Source organism: Lepisosteus platostomus, chromosome 14, assembly GCF_059453375.1.
Source record: "Lepisosteus platostomus isolate fLepPlt1 chromosome 14, fLepPlt1.hap1, whole genome shotgun sequence".
NCBI lineage: Eukaryota > Metazoa > Chordata > Actinopteri > Semionotiformes > Lepisosteidae > Lepisosteus > Lepisosteus platostomus.
In genome coordinates, this window is record NC_142624.1 from 24,339,777 (window position 1) to 24,357,568 (window position 17,792).

Genomic DNA, 17,792 nt, shown 5'->3' on the forward strand with positions numbered 1-17,792 from the left:
ACACTCAGTATGAGGTCTAAACAAAATCAATCTAGGAAGAAATGGAAAGCATTTAACTTCAGTTAGATGGCATTTTCTTGCACTAAATAGATCATCTGAAATGGAGCTCTTATTGTATCCTCACACACAGCTTTAAAAATTGTATTGTGGATTACTAAAAAAACAGTTGTGTAACAAAGGTTTATAGGTACATCTTGCAATATCCTCACCTTTTAACCTCCTTATTTTTTGTTGGCCCTCTCTTTCTTTGAAATACAATAGCTATCAACAATTTGTGTAGCAGCTTCATCTCATGCTTAATACTTACCATTTTTGTTTAATCTGCAGTGTTCCATACAGGTAGTTTAACAAGAAGGTATTTAAAAACCCAAATCATTTGAAGTTAAAATCATCATTATTCTTTGTGTCAAAATATTATGAAAGCTAATTCATAATATGGGCATCCTTTTAGCAGGGGGATGGTAAAAGACAGGTTGGATCATTAATCTTTCATTTTAAGTAAATGCTTATCATGACCTGTGAGGTAAAGCAAAACATTTTCACACAAGTTTACATCTCGTCAGATTAATTACCATTGCAAAACTCAACCACATTTTTCCTAGATTAAATTCTCTTTCATGAGAATGAATTTCTAAACATCAGAAACGTAAAAAAAAAAAACGTTTGTACATATTTCTGTGCTGTACCAGCATTAGGATGCTAGGGCCATTCTACCATAAACAAATTTGGTTGTACACGTACAGTATGAGTCATAATCTGGGTTTTCAGTGTTACAATAATATACCTCTCTAAAAAGGCAATTAAAAATCTGTTTTCACTGGATACCAGTTTATCAAAACTTATTAATTGCCCTCTAGGTAAAAGATACTTTCACATTATTAACCATTTTAAAAAAAAATATTGCAGTTATGATTATACAGTACACTAGGTATTTCTCCATTCTGTTGAAATCAATATTGTCAGGGCCACTTCAATATCTGGTGAAAAAGCACAACACCATAGTCGTTGTTAAACTTCAGGGCGCAAATGTAAATGTAAATTAAGTGGGCTTTGGGATTAGTGATCAGCATGACATGTAAACGGTCTTTGAGAGGTTGTTGAGGCAAAATACACAGTTTTGAATTTTAAATTTGCCCATAAAAGCAACCTGTTTGAGCCTTCATGTTTTAAAATAATTCCTTTATAAAAATGTGTATATCTTATTTGTAATTCAACAAAATGGGAATTGTTGGAAAGGGGTGCATACGTTTGCAAGGTACTGTATGTATTGCATCACTTTGCTGCCACTTAGTGGTCAGGACAATAAGTATGAGCAATCTTTTTTTTTTTTTCATTTCACTCAGCACCAAAAAAGGCTTCTTGCATTCTGTAACATAATTCAGAAAATCTTTTTAAACACAGGCAAAGGAAAATTGAAAGGAAGACATAAAAAAACAGGACTTTATTAATTTACAGAAGATCATGGAAAAAAAGTGACAAGGAGAACAAAGATCTTTGGACATCTTAGCAACTATGCTAAGTATTATGTTTTGTACAAAGTAAAGTAACACCTCAAAGAAAAAACTAATCTCATGTTGTAATGCTTGATGACCTGAATAGGCAAGCAAGAAATGTGCAGAAAAATGTCAGTAAATCCCAGTTTAATAAAAGTAGTAAGTCAGAGGGATGTAGCAGCATTTCAGACATCTGTCTCATGGAGTAGGGTGTTCTACTTAAATATACAGTATGTAATGAACAAACATAAGGACAAAGTATTATATTGCAACACAAAGCCATAATGGAGTGTCAAAATGTATTTTAGTCCAGATATATTCCTACATACAGTGTAGGAAAAATACCCATTTTGCTTTCAACATGCTCAAAAACCTGATGTGAATGAGTAATTGGTGAACTGAAACATAGCGGGGAACTGATAAGATGGCCTTGTACGTTTTCATTAAAGGTGAACAGAATGAATGTATCTTCTCACCTCTTGAAGAAGTTTATTACTTATCCCTACTCTGATCTTCAATCCTGATCTACACACATACATTGTACATCCTCACCTACTGTACGCACTTTATGATTGCGATTATTTAAATACACACATCCAGGGGTCTCCAAATTTGTTTCATGATGGATTAATAATAGTTCTTTCTTTTAACTGCAAAAGTAACTGATTTGTACAAAAGGTATAAATCAACAATACTTGCCATTGTAGCAAATGGAAAAATACTTTGCTGAAAGAAGTTCAGTATGTACAAGAGTCCACAATTAATAATGAAGTCATGTCCAAAGAAGAATGCAGTTACAATGTCTAACAACTTCAATACTATTAAAACAAATTACATTAATCATAAATCACATTACTTAGAATTCATAGAAAAAGATGCCAACATACCCTAAACTATATAACGTGCATTCTTCCTAAATGTCCTAACAAAACTCACTGCAGCAGTATTTACCACAGGACATATCACAAAATGAAAGCATTTGAAATCTGTATTCTCAAACAATTTCAATCATAATTCCTTAATTTGTTTTCTGTTCAGTCCATGTCACTATTCTCAGTTGTGTCTATAAGTGAAGAGCAAACACAGTATTTTAAAAGGCCTTTTGAATAAATACATGTTGTTTACATGCTCACCAGCAGTGACATCTGTTTAACCCCAGGTTAAATGCCTGCAAAACCCCTTAATATTTTCTTACAACTACTATATTTTTGTCAAACCTGGTACAGCACATACAGTTTCATGTTATCATGCCTGCTCTGAAGTGCAAAGGTAGTAAACATCCCACAACCTCTCATACTCTATTCAAGAATCTTTTAATCAAGAATTTCCATCCGTTCTTCATTTTTACTCTCCTCTGTGTGGTCAGCATGCTTATTTTCCCCCTCTGGATCAAAATGCTCTCCGGCTTCTTCGAAATTAAAGTTCATCCTGTGAAACAAATGTAGGCAAAACAAGATAAAATAGAAGAAGAGCAGATGCAGAGTATTAATCATGAGAAGAGTTCATGATGGGACTGGAATAGAGCTAGTCTGTGAAGGACAGACCTGTCCACCTAATATCTACCCTATAACAGGAGCTAAAACCAACACAAAGGCTGCAAGGTCCTTGTGAGTCTAATAAAACCTTTACTGCAATTAAAAATATAAACCCAGCTTTTGGACATTTATCAGAATTCTTCTGTACTATTATCTTTATAATGTTCCTTTTTTCTCTAAATGCTTAAAACATGTTAGTGCACATTAGTGTTCAGCAGTGCAACTAGGTTTAACAAGTAACACTTGTTAAACCCGCCCCCAGTTCCTTGATAGTAATTTGACAATTATGTTGGCAAAGAATTGGGGGAAAAGTATAAAATGTAAGCATACTCCTTAAATTATTAAATAACTTTTCATCTTTTTAAAAATAATCTTAATATATTTAACCAATTGTATCATTCATTTGTTTGGCAGGAAACAAAATGTCAACTTAAAAAAATACATTGAGCATAAGTATTTCAACAATTTTAATTTAAGCACAGTAGCAAAGAGGATAAACGTGCAAAAATGCATAGGGTCTGCCAAATCTGTTTTGTATCAAGGTAATAAAAACACTCCTTGGTATAACTAATGCTTTTCATTTGCTTCTTGCCCTCATTACTGTGACAGCTTTGACTTAATGTCAGTTTTAATGCCTACTGGTTGGAACATTTTCTTCTAAAAGGTAAGATTTCAAACATATTAAACAATACATTACATTCACCTTTATCTTAGAGGAGGATTTGTCTTGTAACTGGGAAGATATCTGCTGCAATCGCTGGCTCACAAGGTCAGCTATGGCACCTGCATCTCTACTGTTTATGTATTCACCCTCTGCATTTCGCTGTTAAATGAAAACAAGACATTTTGTGCTTAACTTGTGGAGAAAAATGTTTTCACTATATTAAAAAGCTGAACTATTGAAATAATTTTCTATTAACATTTTTAAAAGAGCATAATGGAATTATTCACAGGATAGACATGATCAGATAACAGACTAGAGCTGGAAAGCATAATGAAAGCAGGAGAAATAATACTAGGGCCATTCCACCAGAACTACATGTTGAATTAAAAAAAAAGTTTTATAAGCAATTTAAAAAAAATTAAGAATGTCAGTTTTTCAAATTCATTATTTTTTTTACCTTTTTCTTTCCCAGAAAAGGGTAGAACTTCACAGTGGGATAGGCTCTGATTCCTGCACTCTGACATGTTTGACCATAAGCTTGACAATCCACTTTACCAGCTTTCACTTTTCCTTTGACAGTCTGGAGGAGGAAAAAAGTGAGATTAGACTATGCATAAATACACGTATGAGATTGGAAAGGATGCATTCATAAGGTTTTTTTTCTACTGCACAGCTCTGATAGTTGTTTTATTTATCCTAATGTTCCATAGTAGACTGACTGAGGCCCAGTAATAATAACATAACATCACTTTATTAACCCTTTACAAATCTTGCATTAGGAATTATTTTTTCGCATACCCCAGCTTGCTCTCCATGAGGCACACAGACACACAGATAGGGAGAGAACCTGGGGTCAGAGGGCAGGGTCTGCCATTGTACGGCGCCCCTGGAGCAGTTGGGGTTAAGGGCCTTGCTCAGGGGCCCAACGGAGTAGAATTCCTCTGCCAGCTGCAGGATTTGAACCGGCAACCTTCCAGCCACAGGTGCAGATCCTTAGCCACAGAGCCACCGCTAATGCAAATTAGTAGAGTATGCTAACTTTATGTAATATAAAATAAATTATGTAAAACAAAAGAAAAAAAACTATTTATTCTTACTCTGGCAAGAATCTCAAATTCAGGTGCAAAATTCTGGCAAGGACCACACCAAGGGGCATAGAAATCAATAACCCAGTGATCCTTCCCATTCAGAACTTTCTGTTTAAAATCTTCAGGACTTAGATCTACGGAGGCTCTAGGGAGAGATCTGGAAAAACAGTTGTAAAAGACAATAATAAACCCAAAGAGATACAGTTGTAAGAGATTGGCAAAGAAGGGATTTGGAAGAGAAACTGTTACACAAGTCCTGGGCAGACAGGTGAATACACAAATACTCTACATGCTTTTTAGAGTTTTTTTGAAGTGCCGCCAAAGGCTGTGAGATTGTGGTTACTACCACAATGAAAACCTACTCTTTTTTCCCCACAAATTTAAATCCCTTATTATTAAAAATTAAAGATCAGTTATATTTGAACTGTATATTTGATAAATTAGGTAGTAATTTAAGCACTCCCGTTTATTTTGTATAACAGTTAAGTACATTCTTTGCTGTATGAATGCTGTAATGCGTGCATTTACATATGTTATGCTTTGATTTGTTCTCTCGGGCAATTTTTGCACTCATGATAGCTTATCTTAATATTATTTTTCCTGAAGCAAACATAAAGAAGTAAAATATGTTCAACACAAAATTAACAATCCAGAAACTGCCTTTAACAGGTCTAATCTTAACTGCTGTTTTGAAAAATACAGTTACAAATAACTCACCCTAAAGCCCAGGCTCTGAGGGAATATGCATCTCTGTGCCAACCATTGTAGCTTCTGTGAAAAACAGACAAGATCACAATATTACTGAAGTCTAGGTCTGACAGTGCTGATACGCTTTAAATTCATGTTCAACTAAAATATCAATATTAGAGAAAAAAGGACTTACTGATATTGATCTCTCCGATTTGAGTTCTGAAGAAACAGACGGATTTCAGGATAAGCACGTACATTTTCCCCATGGCAGAATGAGTGGTACTTCTGGCAGTCTACACTGCCCACGCTGATCATGCCATTCAAAAGCTGAAACAGGACTGGACAAGGTCAAACTCTGTGCAGGCAAAGTCAGTGTAATGATAGCAAGGGAGACAAACACACTGCACTTTGCTCTTACCCTAGCCATTCTTCTCCACTCTGGTAACAGTGCCTGGCACGGACCACACCATGGAGCATAGAAATCTACCATCCATGTCTCACTCCTCTTCCTCTTTTTCACCAGCTCTTCAAAGCTTTCAGGAGACAGCGTGACCACTGAGGGATTGATAAGGTCCTGGAGAAAAATAAATGGTCATTTCAATAATCAACACCTAAACGTGCTGGAAGGCAATATTCTTGTTCAGTCCCACATCTTCTATTTGCTAAATTATTCAAAGGAGTCATTATAAAGGCTCAGGGGTTCCATTTAAAAATGTTGAAACCATGTTCAAAAGTGCTAAATAATCAAGGTAAAGCTTCAGATCAGCACAGGTTTTAGAGAAAATATGCTAATACACAAGACGTTTATCTTTCTTAACAGAAACAATATGCATAACTCATGAAATGTATGAGACAATAATTTTTTTTCCAATTTAAGATAATGAAGATAACCAAAATAAATTAAATTCTTTAATCTACCAACACCTGTAAGCTATACATGAAATCAAATGATTAAAGTTGAATTTCTAGGACAGTCAATACCTCAATAAATTCCAAAATTCCATCAGCAGAGTGGTGGCCTTCATATTCATGAATGTTTGATTGGTTGAATATTACGGTTGTTGGATAGGCTTGAATATTATACTAAAAAAAAACAGATTAAAAATGAATAGGTTAAGTAGAGTGATGTAAACAGTGTGTTTACTTTCAATCAGTTAAATACCTGGATGCCATTCCATCACAGAAACTGAGCAAATAATGACAGTTGATGTAAAGAACATTTCAATTAATTCCATGAAATTGTTGGCTTGCTTTTCTATTTTCACATCCCCTATAACAAATCATGTATACACAGATTCTTATGTACTGTATATACTGTACTTCTCTCCGAGAAAAAGATTGGTTTTCTTTGTCTCCCTTACCCGCCCCTTTTGCTCTCTTTTTTAATTCTACATTGTACTGACTTGGTGCACTACATGTTCAATGATATGCATCACAGCCACTCAATTTACATGACGCAAACCATGCATAAAAGAAAAAGCAACTGGTGAAAACAACAATTCTTTTGTATGACTACTTGACATCATGTTGGCTGTGAGCAAACCATTAGGCAGCCTAATCTTTAGCCTTCACATCATGCTCACCATACTGCAGATCCCATCATGAACTGTACAGTCGAGTGTTCCAAACTTCAGCTGTCCAAACAGCTGCTTAGACGCTTTCCTTAGCTCTGGCAGGAGAGCACGACAAGGGGGGCACCACTATAGAAAAGAAACTCTTTTGAGACTTTTGAAATAGTGACAACATTTTCAGTTCTGAAACAAAATCACATTGATGGTACAGTAAAGATAGTAATCCATACTAGTGCCCTACGTGACTTAGCATATTGCAGAAATTGCCGATCTCACACTCACACTTTATAGAAGTGTACATGGGCCATGCAACAAGCTGTGCCCTGCATCTTACAGAATCTCAGGACTTCACATTTAATTCACTGCATGCTCTGTTGGGAGGCTGGGATTCGCAGCAAAGCTGAGCTGTTTTTCTTGACTTCATTCCATAATGGGAGGAATAAAGTTTATGTCTGTAACTCCTGACTTCTGATATATTCAGGAATGCAACTGTGCCAGATTACACCAAATTTCAGATCTGGTACCTTTTTGGCTAATTACATAGTTAGGAGGTCATCCAACCCTTCATTAACAGAAAGCTGATTATTCCTGCTAAGGTTTGCAGCAACCCAGAGACTATTCCAGAAGCACAGGGCTCAAAGCACTATGCTAGTGCAACCCACACAGGATGCCAATTAAGCGCAGGGTACACAAAGACAAACTAAATATACTAGTTAACGTAGCCAGCATGTCTTTGGAATGTAGGAGGAAACTGGGGGACCCTAAAAACCCATGCAAATAATCATCTTTTATATACAGTATTCCTTATCAGTAAATGACTTTACATATTTTGCAACACACTGTGTGTTTTTTTAATTTTCATTAATAATTAAATAATTATCATTACCGATTTATTTGACTGATGTTTTTTTCCAAAGCACCATTTGTGCCCATTTATACAGCTGGATATTTTACAGGAGAAATTTGTGTGAAAAATTTGCTCAGGGGTGTCTCACCTAAAATTTAAACCCGCAAACATACAGTTACAAGTCTACAGACCTCATGATTGCTACACACTACTGCCACAACTTCCTGTGGCTTTCTTATGGTACCGAAGTCAATACAGACTGCTATGGTTTCCATAACTTGGATGCTATGGGGCATTTGATTGACATATCCTTGTTCGCCTCATTCCTGAAGCTCTCAGAAGATCAACTGTAACTGTTTGAGCTCTTTAACAAATGCTACCAGAGGGCTGAACCGAGCAAAAATTAATTTTGCTTTAGTGGAAAGTGCCATTTTGTCCAAAATGCTTGACCCTCCACTTAAATGTAAAAAAAAAGATCAGTTACACATAAAACACTGAGAGTTTTCCTGGGATTCAAGCCTTGAAGTACTGTAAATGAACCAATTGATCGTTTGTCTTTCTACAGCAAATGACTTTCCTTGGAAAGCACAATTTGGACTGCTTTTTTTCAACTTTATTTCTGTGCTTTTTTATTTCAATTTAGTTTCTTTGCTTTTTAATTCAACTTTCATGTGCACTTGCCTTTTGTGCCAAAGGCTGCCAATTCCTGATCTAAGATGTTGATGCGTCTTATACACATTGTTTACGTCTTTTTCATAAGTAACCTCTTCTATGTGAGAGTTTACCTCATTGAAAACTTATTTTTCCTGAGGTACTTCACTAACTACATCACCCCATCTTGAACATTCACTCCTTATCTGTACTCTTTTCTATTTATTACTTACTGGTGCAAAGAAGTCCACAAGCCACGGTTCTTTTTCATTATTTGGGAAATTCTCAGGTCTCAGGGTTGTGACGTATGCGTGAACACTATCTTTCGCAAAGGCGACAATGTTGTACAAAACATCCTTTCCTAAAAAACAAGTTTTATGTGGTGAACAGAATCCTACTACTTTGGAAAGAACTTCAATTTCACAATAAAATTCTAATCACCAATTTATTTTTTAAAAGGGTTCTTACCATGGTGGATCTCAAAATCATTTATCCCAAAGCCCTTAAAGACTGCTATACTTGGCTTATGAATATAAAAAGAATTGCAGAGGTCCAATTCCAAAAGACAGTCAACTTTTCCAACCTGAAAATAAATAAAAATAATTTCTACCTATGTTTAACACTTTCTAAAACACACTTCATGTTTGACAGAGATTGGAAATAAAACCAATAGATACAAGAACCGATATAATTTGCAAAAATAACAAACATTAATTCAAAACAACCATTTTAACACTATAGAGGCAGGACAAAAGTAAGAAATAATTACTACACCCTTCACATCTCATCAAAAATTTTAAATGCTGCAAAGTATGTATTCTTTTCACCTAAAACAAGATGCAACTATTAACTTAGGACTTACCTGTATATGGTCTTCTTTAAGAAGGGACTTTAGCTTTTTGTACTCATGTGAACCCAACTGGTTCTCACCAAAAGTGAAACTCACAAGCCAACGGTGATGGGCCAATTTATCCTAAGAAACAATCAATTAAGATTTTCTGACACTCAAGGCAATTCAAAATTAAACGGCTAATGTTTCCACTGTAATTTTAAAATTACCTTGATAGTTTCTTTGGTAAGCACCTCCAGATCTGGTAAATGCTGCATAACTTCATTGTAGATTTCCTTAGCATCAAGACTTTTAAGAAACTGAAAGAGATTAACAATGCAGGAACAACCACTACAGAAAACTCTTTAATATTGTGCATTTTCAAAGAGATTGCTTTGTGGCTCATATAGTAATTACTGGCTGCTAGCACAGAGCAAAAGCAATGTTTTCCAGTATTATTGCAACTCAGTTTCTGTCTACTCCCAGAATAAGTTAGCAATGAATTTCAAAGTCAAATTTACGATACACTTGTAAGACAATTTTACAACTTTATTAAACTCTTAATCTCTTTTATTACTTGATAGATAGTTTCACATACATAGTTTCTTAAAAAGGAACTTACAAAGACTTAGAAACTACATTGGAATTGTTAAAGACGGATTAAAGCAAACACATGGGCATAATTCCCATGGACAGAATTTATTTTACACTTTTAAAAACCTGGATGCCAAATATATCTTTGGATTTGCAAGCACCTCTTACCAGGACTCCCCCCTTGTCTCTTAAGGAACTTCCAGGTGGGAAATAAGTGGTTGTACTGGATTTGATATCAAAACTGTCACATAACTGGGCTTGTGTTGAGCAGTCCATCCACCCTAAATTGACCAAACCATCCTGAGAACAAAGGAGAAAAACACACTTTGGCCAATCTCTTCCAAGGTGAAAGGTTTTACTAACAGAAGCTCAGATGCATACCTTAACAAAATGGATGCAGGCGTTCTTAAAAGTACACAACACACAGTACTGAAACTCCTTTAACTCAGAAGGTGAATAACAAAAGCATATGCTTCTAAACCATGTGCTTATCTTTTAGAAGTAAAAGTAGAATTGACTTGAGCATCACAGCATAGATGCTAGCGAACCCATAATTTTGTGTTCATTTTCAACATTTATGTAGCTATAAAAAAACATCCTTCACATTGTATCATAAAGTCTACAAAATATTAAATGGCACTTCACTCATTTAAATTCTGTTATACTTAATCTACAGGAAAGAATTTTTAGACCAGTAATTTATGACATTTCACAATGCTTACCAACATCCCTGCTAACTTGTGTCGAGTTTCAGATGACAGACAATCTATTAAAAAAGAAAAAAAAAACATTTTTGTCACAACTTCCTAAAAGAATAAAGTCTTCTTTGTTTAAAATATTAGTAAATGGTTTAAATTACAATAACACGCAGCTTGCACTAGACAAACCAATCTCAGCATAACATGCTTAATATTTATACTACTGCTCCATTTCCAATAAGAGTAGACATTAATTCCACATTTCTATGATTAAACTGCAATGCTTTTTCATTTTCCCACGAACAGCAACATAGCACTTGTATACATATTGCTGTACAAGTACTTTAACCCAAAAGGCCTAATAAACCATGGCCTTCTTCAGTGTTTTACTTAATTTTTCCTTAAAAAAATTAAAAGAACTTTAATTTGTTTCAGTTAGACACAGTGTATCATTTTTTATTTAGAGGTGTCATTTACTTTAATCCAAGGTTGCTTTTGGGGGGAGGGGGTGCTGTGTTTTATCACTTTCATGAATTCTGAGCCATAGCAGAAGGCAGAGCCCCTGTGTACAGAACTGATCCCCATTATCTAATATCTGTGAAATGTCTGTCAATCTAAGAAACTACTCTGTACAGAAAAGCAGAAAGTACACCACACTATGCAAAAGTAATCCGGTTAGTTACTATGACAATGACAAAGCTCAGTTTTTCCAAACAAAAATTCTAAGTCATTTGAGTTCTGGCACATTAAGCATTACCTCCAGTTTCTGCACAAAATGTTATCAGCCATCCAATTCTTGAAGCAAATGCTGATTCAATAGCATTGAAGAAATTGCCTGAAAAAGATGCAGTGAAATAATAATTCTATGCATTTTACAGATAGAGTTCTCTCAAAAACTTAAGCCTTTTAATTGGGATAAATGATGCATTAAACACCTTCTGCAACATTTATGGTTTTCCTGTTCACGCAGATCTATATATAGCACGATACAAAAATAACTGACAAGATAAGTTTATAGGTTTGCCACAGGAAGTATCTGCACTGTAAATCAATCACACGTAACAACCAGCAACTGTATATCACAGGGATGGAAACGTTTAATTATGCTCACACATTCCTTTCATTGTACCTAAATTTCAAATATGAAAAGGTGCTCAACAGGAAAAGCACTTTGTTCATTTTAAAAAATGTTAGCTAGGGACGATATTACAAAAACAATCTTAAAACAATAAAAAAGGTTGATTTTCTATTGCAAATCTAAGCATTCAGTACAGAGTCAAAGCTACTGCAGAGTGCCATCTGTGATGGAATTCGCTTCTACTGCCGAGTAATCACCATAACAACTATGCTCAGCTGAGCAGAAAAAAATCAGAACATTTATTGCAAGTACAAAAAACTGTAATGGAAGATCTTCAGACAGTGGTAAGAAGTTCTGTGCTGATCATTTTTAGATACATCAGTCTTTAGTACTATTTACAGAATAATACATTGTTGTTGTTTTCTTTGGTCTTTTTCTAATAATAAATAACAAAAAAATGTTTTTTTTTGTATCTGAATTTACTTTGTATCCAGGCTATGGCTGAGTTAGTTTGTTATCAAATGAATGAAGAGCAAAATACAGAATTCTGTTTTACATTACCGCATATGGTACTTAGTCACAAACTGATCTGAGACTCACATACAGTTGTACTAAAAGAACCTGTGGAATTTACTTCAACATGGCTCAGTACCTTTTTCCAGGCTCCCACAACTCTTTGAGGAAAGCGCAGTGCCTCCTTTTCTCACATTTAATTATACTTTTCCTAGTTAGCTTCCCTTTCTCTACATGAACACAAAAAAAGGATTTGCATGTAACAGACAATTAAACCTTAAACGTTTTTACTGTAAAACAGTAAGACACTGAAGCTCATGAGAAGCCTGTAAGACACAAAGAAGCTAATGCCCTCATTGTCTAGTCTAGATAACAGAAATGTCAATAAATAAAAAGCACACTTACCTGACCACAGTTCCGTGACTTTGCTTTTCACAAACTGCATAGCAAAATTCTGTAAACTCTCCTTTGATCGGTCTCCATAGTATTTTTCCGAATTCTGTTGGGAAGGAAAAAAAATATTTTGTAGGGAATTAAAGAAATGTTTTGATATTTTTATTGTTTAACAAAAAATCATATTATTACATTTAATGCAAATAATATTGGGCAGGAACAGTGGTGCAGTGGTAAGGCATTTCTGCTTCACAGCGCTGGGGCTCTTGGTTCAATTCCTGGGGTGCCATCTGTGTGGAATATGCATGTTCTTTCCTCCAGGTGCTCTGGTTTCCTCTCACAGTCCAAAGACATGCTGGTAGTTTAACTGACTTCTGTAAGAAGTGTCCCTGGTGTGAGTGTGTGTGTGTGTGTGTGTGTGTGTTAGTGAGCCCAATGCTTCCCTTGTTAGGCTATGGGCCACTGTGGCCCCAAATTGAATAAGCGGTACGATATGATAATGCAAAAAATATTTGGCACACAAACTTTAAAGGTCCCAATTTCCCAGACTGGTTATTAAATCTCAGTATTAAAACAAATTCATTGACATTATAGAAAAAAAGTTTACAAATTTTGAAGTAAGCACAAAATCGAATCGTATTGTAAGTCGCCATTGTGTCGCGGAATTCGTGCACAATGCATTCGAGTTCCCAAGAGTTGAGACGTGATGCAGCCTCTTCCTGCTCATAGTCACTGTAATGACTAATGTAATATACTGTATGAGTGAATTAAATACACTTTGTGCAGCAGACATTTTACCGCCGAAATGTTCCAACATGATCTGAGTGCAGAATTAAGAAGTAAGTAGTATACTGTATGTCGGAAAAAAACAAAAATTGAAAGCAATTTTTCTCTTGGATTCAAAGAAATGTATCCACAAGCCTGTTTGCTAACAAGTAATAAGACTGCAACATGTCACCAGACATATACACGTTACTGTGTACATTTTACTTTCATTGTGGTTTGAAACGCACTCTTTCTAACCCTGAAATATAAGAATTGCGTTCATTCCCCTTTAACTGTCTGTGTAATATACTGAGAGGCATTAAAAAACAACATATGCTACTGGAACTAATACACTGCTACTAATACTTTATAAGCACAACCTTAATACCTTCTAAGTACTACAACAAAAAGGGGATTTCTTATTTTAAGTGTTGCATAAACATACCAAAACATACATGTTTACATTCAAACACAGATAATGAAAAGGCTTATTACCACTTTAGTTCTTATATTCTACATACCATTCCAGCTTTAAATATGTGCAGGCTTGGATAGCTGGTGATGCCTTTACTTCGACACAGCATCCTATTGTCACCGCAGTTCACTGCTCCAATTCTGATTACGCCATCCATTTCCTTTGCAAACTCTCTCCACTAAAGTAAGAGTAAAAAATATTATTTAGATTGGAAAAACACCTTTGTATAGCTATGAAAATCAAGCAGAACTAAAACAAGAGATGACAAGAAAGAAGAAAGAAATGACAATTAATTTATGGGCACATTTTAATTTCATATTTATTCAGCACTATGGGTAACAAAATTATTATCTTTGCTTATCAATTTAAAGAGAGAAATATGTTACCACATATTTCCATTTTAGATTCCGAATTCATCTACAGTACCTAAAAAGCACTGATCTCAGAGAATTAATGTCCCTTTATGACCACCTATAGTATACGATGTGTAGTTCTGATGCTGTATGTTTTTGTAGTTTTTAGAGATTGAAAGAGAAATAAGCAATAATAATCTCTTTAAGAAACAACTAAATATTTAGGGTTTTACAGTTATACTAGCATAATGTTTTTAAAACCCTTTCTGGACACCTTTAGCTATCAGCTACTCTACTTTGTAACAAAACTACAACAGGTGTAGCTCACCACACCAAGACATCCATAATACAGCAAAAACTAAAAAACAATTTCACGGATTACATTTTATTCACCAGAAAGGATCTACTTAAAATATATATCTTATTCTGTACCTATCTCATCATTCAAGGTTTACAAAGAGATCCAGGATTACTGACAGCTAGAAAGCAGGAATATAATTTTAAAAGATGTCTGTAAATATTCTAGAAAAACAAAAAGTGGTGCAAGAATAGTTTTCTCACCGTTGGTGCCAAGTCATGACAATGTGAGCAGCGTGGAAAGTAGAAATTCACAAACCACAGTTCTCCAGAGTTCACAGCCGCATCTAATGAATAACAAAATAAATACCCCTGTAAATCATCCTGTTAACAGCAAATGTTAGGCAGACAGCCAGATTTACTAGTATATTATTTGTTATTCCCATTAAAGACAATCTGATAAAAAATGCTTACCAAAGTCCCCTCTGTCCAATGTGATGATCTCAAGATCATCATCATATATACCTGTAAAAGTGAAAACAATATATCAAAAAACATTCCAATAGTCAGCTCTAAACTAAAATGACACATCATTATTAATTAATATTTTAATTCTCCAATTTCAATTAGGCTTTTCAGAAATCTCTACCTTGAAATTATCAAACACATGTAAGATGGATACATACTTTTAGCTCTGCCTTCCCAATGTTTAAGATTCTACACTTAAAATTGACGTATGAGTAGGAGATCTGAACTACCAAAATTTAAAACCCAGTGCACAGAAAGCACACAATCCTGAATTAAATAAGGTAAATCACTTTCCTCTGGGGAAAAGATTTCAGTTCTATGGAAATAAATACCTTGGGCAATTTTATCCTGGATTAGGCTTACTTTTCTGTACGCAGCATACAGTAGATGGCAAGCAACACAAAGCACACATAAAGTGAGATGTTGTTAGGCCGACATACCAAAGTCATATCGGTAATAGTTCCAGCTTTCATATCTTCCACCCTCCTGATTATCTTGTAGTCCTTTCTCTCCATATTTATCATATTTCTTCCGCAAATCTTCATCTTTCAAAACTTCATAGGCTCTGTTTATCTTCAGGAACTTGTCATGAGCATCCTGATCATTCTAAATAAAACATGGACAGTCAAAGTTTTGACACCTTGTTACAAATAACATTTCATATCTATGATTTCATGCAATGTACAATTTGTATATGCTTTGAGATATTTACTTACAGGGTTTTTATCAGGATGCATTGTTAGTGCAAGCTTCTTAAAGGCCTGTCGAATTTCTCTATTACTTGCTTCTCTGGACACTCCAAGTAGCTCATAATAATCATCATTGCAGGAAATAACAGCAGCCAAACATATTATAACAAAAAAGTACAAAAATGTTCTGCTTGACTGTCTCCTGTAAACACAACAGGTTTGTTCTGCAAGTAGTGCTGATTCCATTGTGTTCTGCTCCCCGCTGACTCAATCAACCTTCAAGACACAGTTGCTCTCAAGCCGAATTCGATATCTTCATCCTCAGCTATGTGCCAGTAACTGCTTGCTTCAAACAGTTTTAAAGATATCTATGGTGGAAAAAAAATGAGAAAACATTATGCAAACAATGATTGTGCAATATAGTGATCCTATAAATCCTGTCAAAGGACATTTATCTATACTTTAGATCAATTTTGGCAGTACTGCATAGCATTTTAAAAGTTAATGTTTTTGGATGCAGTCCATGGTGTGAAAACAATCTGAACAAAAAACTCAATTTTTAGGGAGAATTGTATGATTTATAGCCAGGAGGTGCCGGACATTTCATACCTTTTACAACATATAGTGAGTTAATTCTAAATGAAATAATGAAATCACAAGTTGTACCCGAAAATGAATGCCCTCAATTTAGATTTGATGAAGAATAAATTATTGCAGAAGAGGTGGTCAATGAGGAACTAATGGTCTTCGTAGACTGCAAAGTACTAAAGTAAACTGAAGTACAAATAAACAAACTTCACTTTTCCACTTAGAAAAAGACACATCGTAACTGCACCACAATGTTTCTATACAGGAAATAATCTACATTGTGTGATGAAAGCAGGAATGTTCATTTTTTTTCAATCCATCTATTACAGTAACAAGGTTTATGAACGAAAAGTAACCTTGGATGAAGATAATGAGGTATGATGGTTATCTTTGTAAGATCCAGGAAACTGTAATGGTTTACCCATGGGGAGGCATACATTCTAGCTAAAACTCATACCAGGATTGCTCCTGAACTCAGGTTTAAATGTACAGTAATAGTAAAACAAAGAACCAATAGCATTTTTATTCCCTGTATAGCAGGTAATTACATACATGAAAGAAATCAATTGTTTTGTGTTCACAAGCTGGAATTTCTAGTTGCAGTTGTTTATAATTCACATAAACAAGGAATGAAAGCAGTTCAATTAAACGTGTTTATCTTCTAGTAACAGATAGCATTCAAATATGCAACTATTAAAAAAATCTTGATGCTGTTATTATTAGGATTAGCTAGATCATGTACAAAATTTATTATTCGTTTTAATTAAAACTTGCTCTGAATCTGGGGTTATACAGTACTTATACCTATTCTTAAATCTGCATCACTTTTAACCTGATGTGATAATATGCTAACAAAAGTGCATCACTTTAGATATAAGGATGGGTAGACAGACAACTTACCGACTCCTGTTTCGTCGCACCAATGTCAGTCTAAAGCGTTTCCAAAATTTCAATGATTTTTTTTTCTGATAACATAAACATCTAAGCTTATACAGACTGCAGCTTACAAAGGAAAGCACATGGCAATTATAATAAGGCAAACATTACTTCTCCTCGCCTATCCGGGTAAAGATCCTGTTATTTCGGTACCGGTATATTTGCAGACACTAAGAGAAACTTTAGTGTACCACCGTGATGACGTTAAAACGTTGTGTGAGTGCCACGTTAACCACAGACCCTGTTACACTAACCAATGGGAAACTACCTCAAAAACCAGAGAAAGGAACGCGTCTTTTTAATCGTGGTTCTGCCAGTTTTAGGTTATGTATTATGCAGCGATTCTGGAATAAGGAATTTTCTTTTCGTAAATATGACTTAATTTTCTGCTTAGAATAATTAGTTAAAGTTAAATACATACTAGTTCAGTTAGTTCAAGTTAAATACATAGTAGGGTAATGCATCCAAGCGGAATCTTTTATGTGTTTAATGCAAACGAAAAATACATAAAAATGTG

At 34.9% G+C, this 17,792-nt stretch overlaps 1 protein-coding gene across 1 annotated transcript; it reads right to left on the reverse strand.

The window, feature by feature from the left end:
* Positions 1-1,422: 1,422 nt before the first annotated feature.
* Positions 1,423-17,785, reverse strand: dnajc10 (DnaJ (Hsp40) homolog, subfamily C, member 10). The gene is made up of 23 exons (XM_088605179.1): positions 17,240-17,785; positions 15,779-16,119; positions 15,503-15,668; positions 15,009-15,059; positions 14,799-14,881; positions 13,931-14,062; positions 12,657-12,750; positions 11,418-11,495; positions 10,685-10,728; positions 10,131-10,262; positions 9,599-9,688; positions 9,402-9,512; positions 9,008-9,122; positions 8,773-8,900; positions 7,054-7,170; positions 6,452-6,553; positions 5,889-6,044; positions 5,664-5,797; positions 5,498-5,551; positions 4,790-4,937; positions 4,150-4,272; positions 3,732-3,851; positions 1,423-2,921 (listed from the first exon to the last, which is right to left on the reverse strand). Exons 2-23 carry the CDS (start codon positions 15,995-15,997, stop codon positions 2,910-2,912), a joined length of 2,409 nt encoding a protein of 802 aa, XP_088461305.1. The 5' UTR covers positions 15,998-16,119; positions 17,240-17,785; the 3' UTR covers positions 1,423-2,909.
* Positions 17,786-17,792: the final 7 nt, after the last annotated feature.

What these genes read in the sequence shown, in the direction of transcription:
- dnajc10 (XM_088605179.1), bottom strand. Translation starts at nt 15,997, where the DNA reads ATGGAATCAGCACTACTTGCAGAACAAACCTGTTGTGTTTACAGGAGA. An exon ending in TTACCAAAGAAACTATCAAG is followed by an intron (nt 9,513 to 9,598) that starts GTAATTTTAAAA and finishes ATTGTTTCTTAG; the next exon opens with GATAAATTGGCCCATCACCG. An exon ending in ATGATGGGATCTGCAGTATG is followed by an intron (nt 6,554 to 7,053) that starts GTGAGCATGATG and finishes GTTTTTTTTTAG; the next exon opens with TATAATATTCAAGCCTATCC.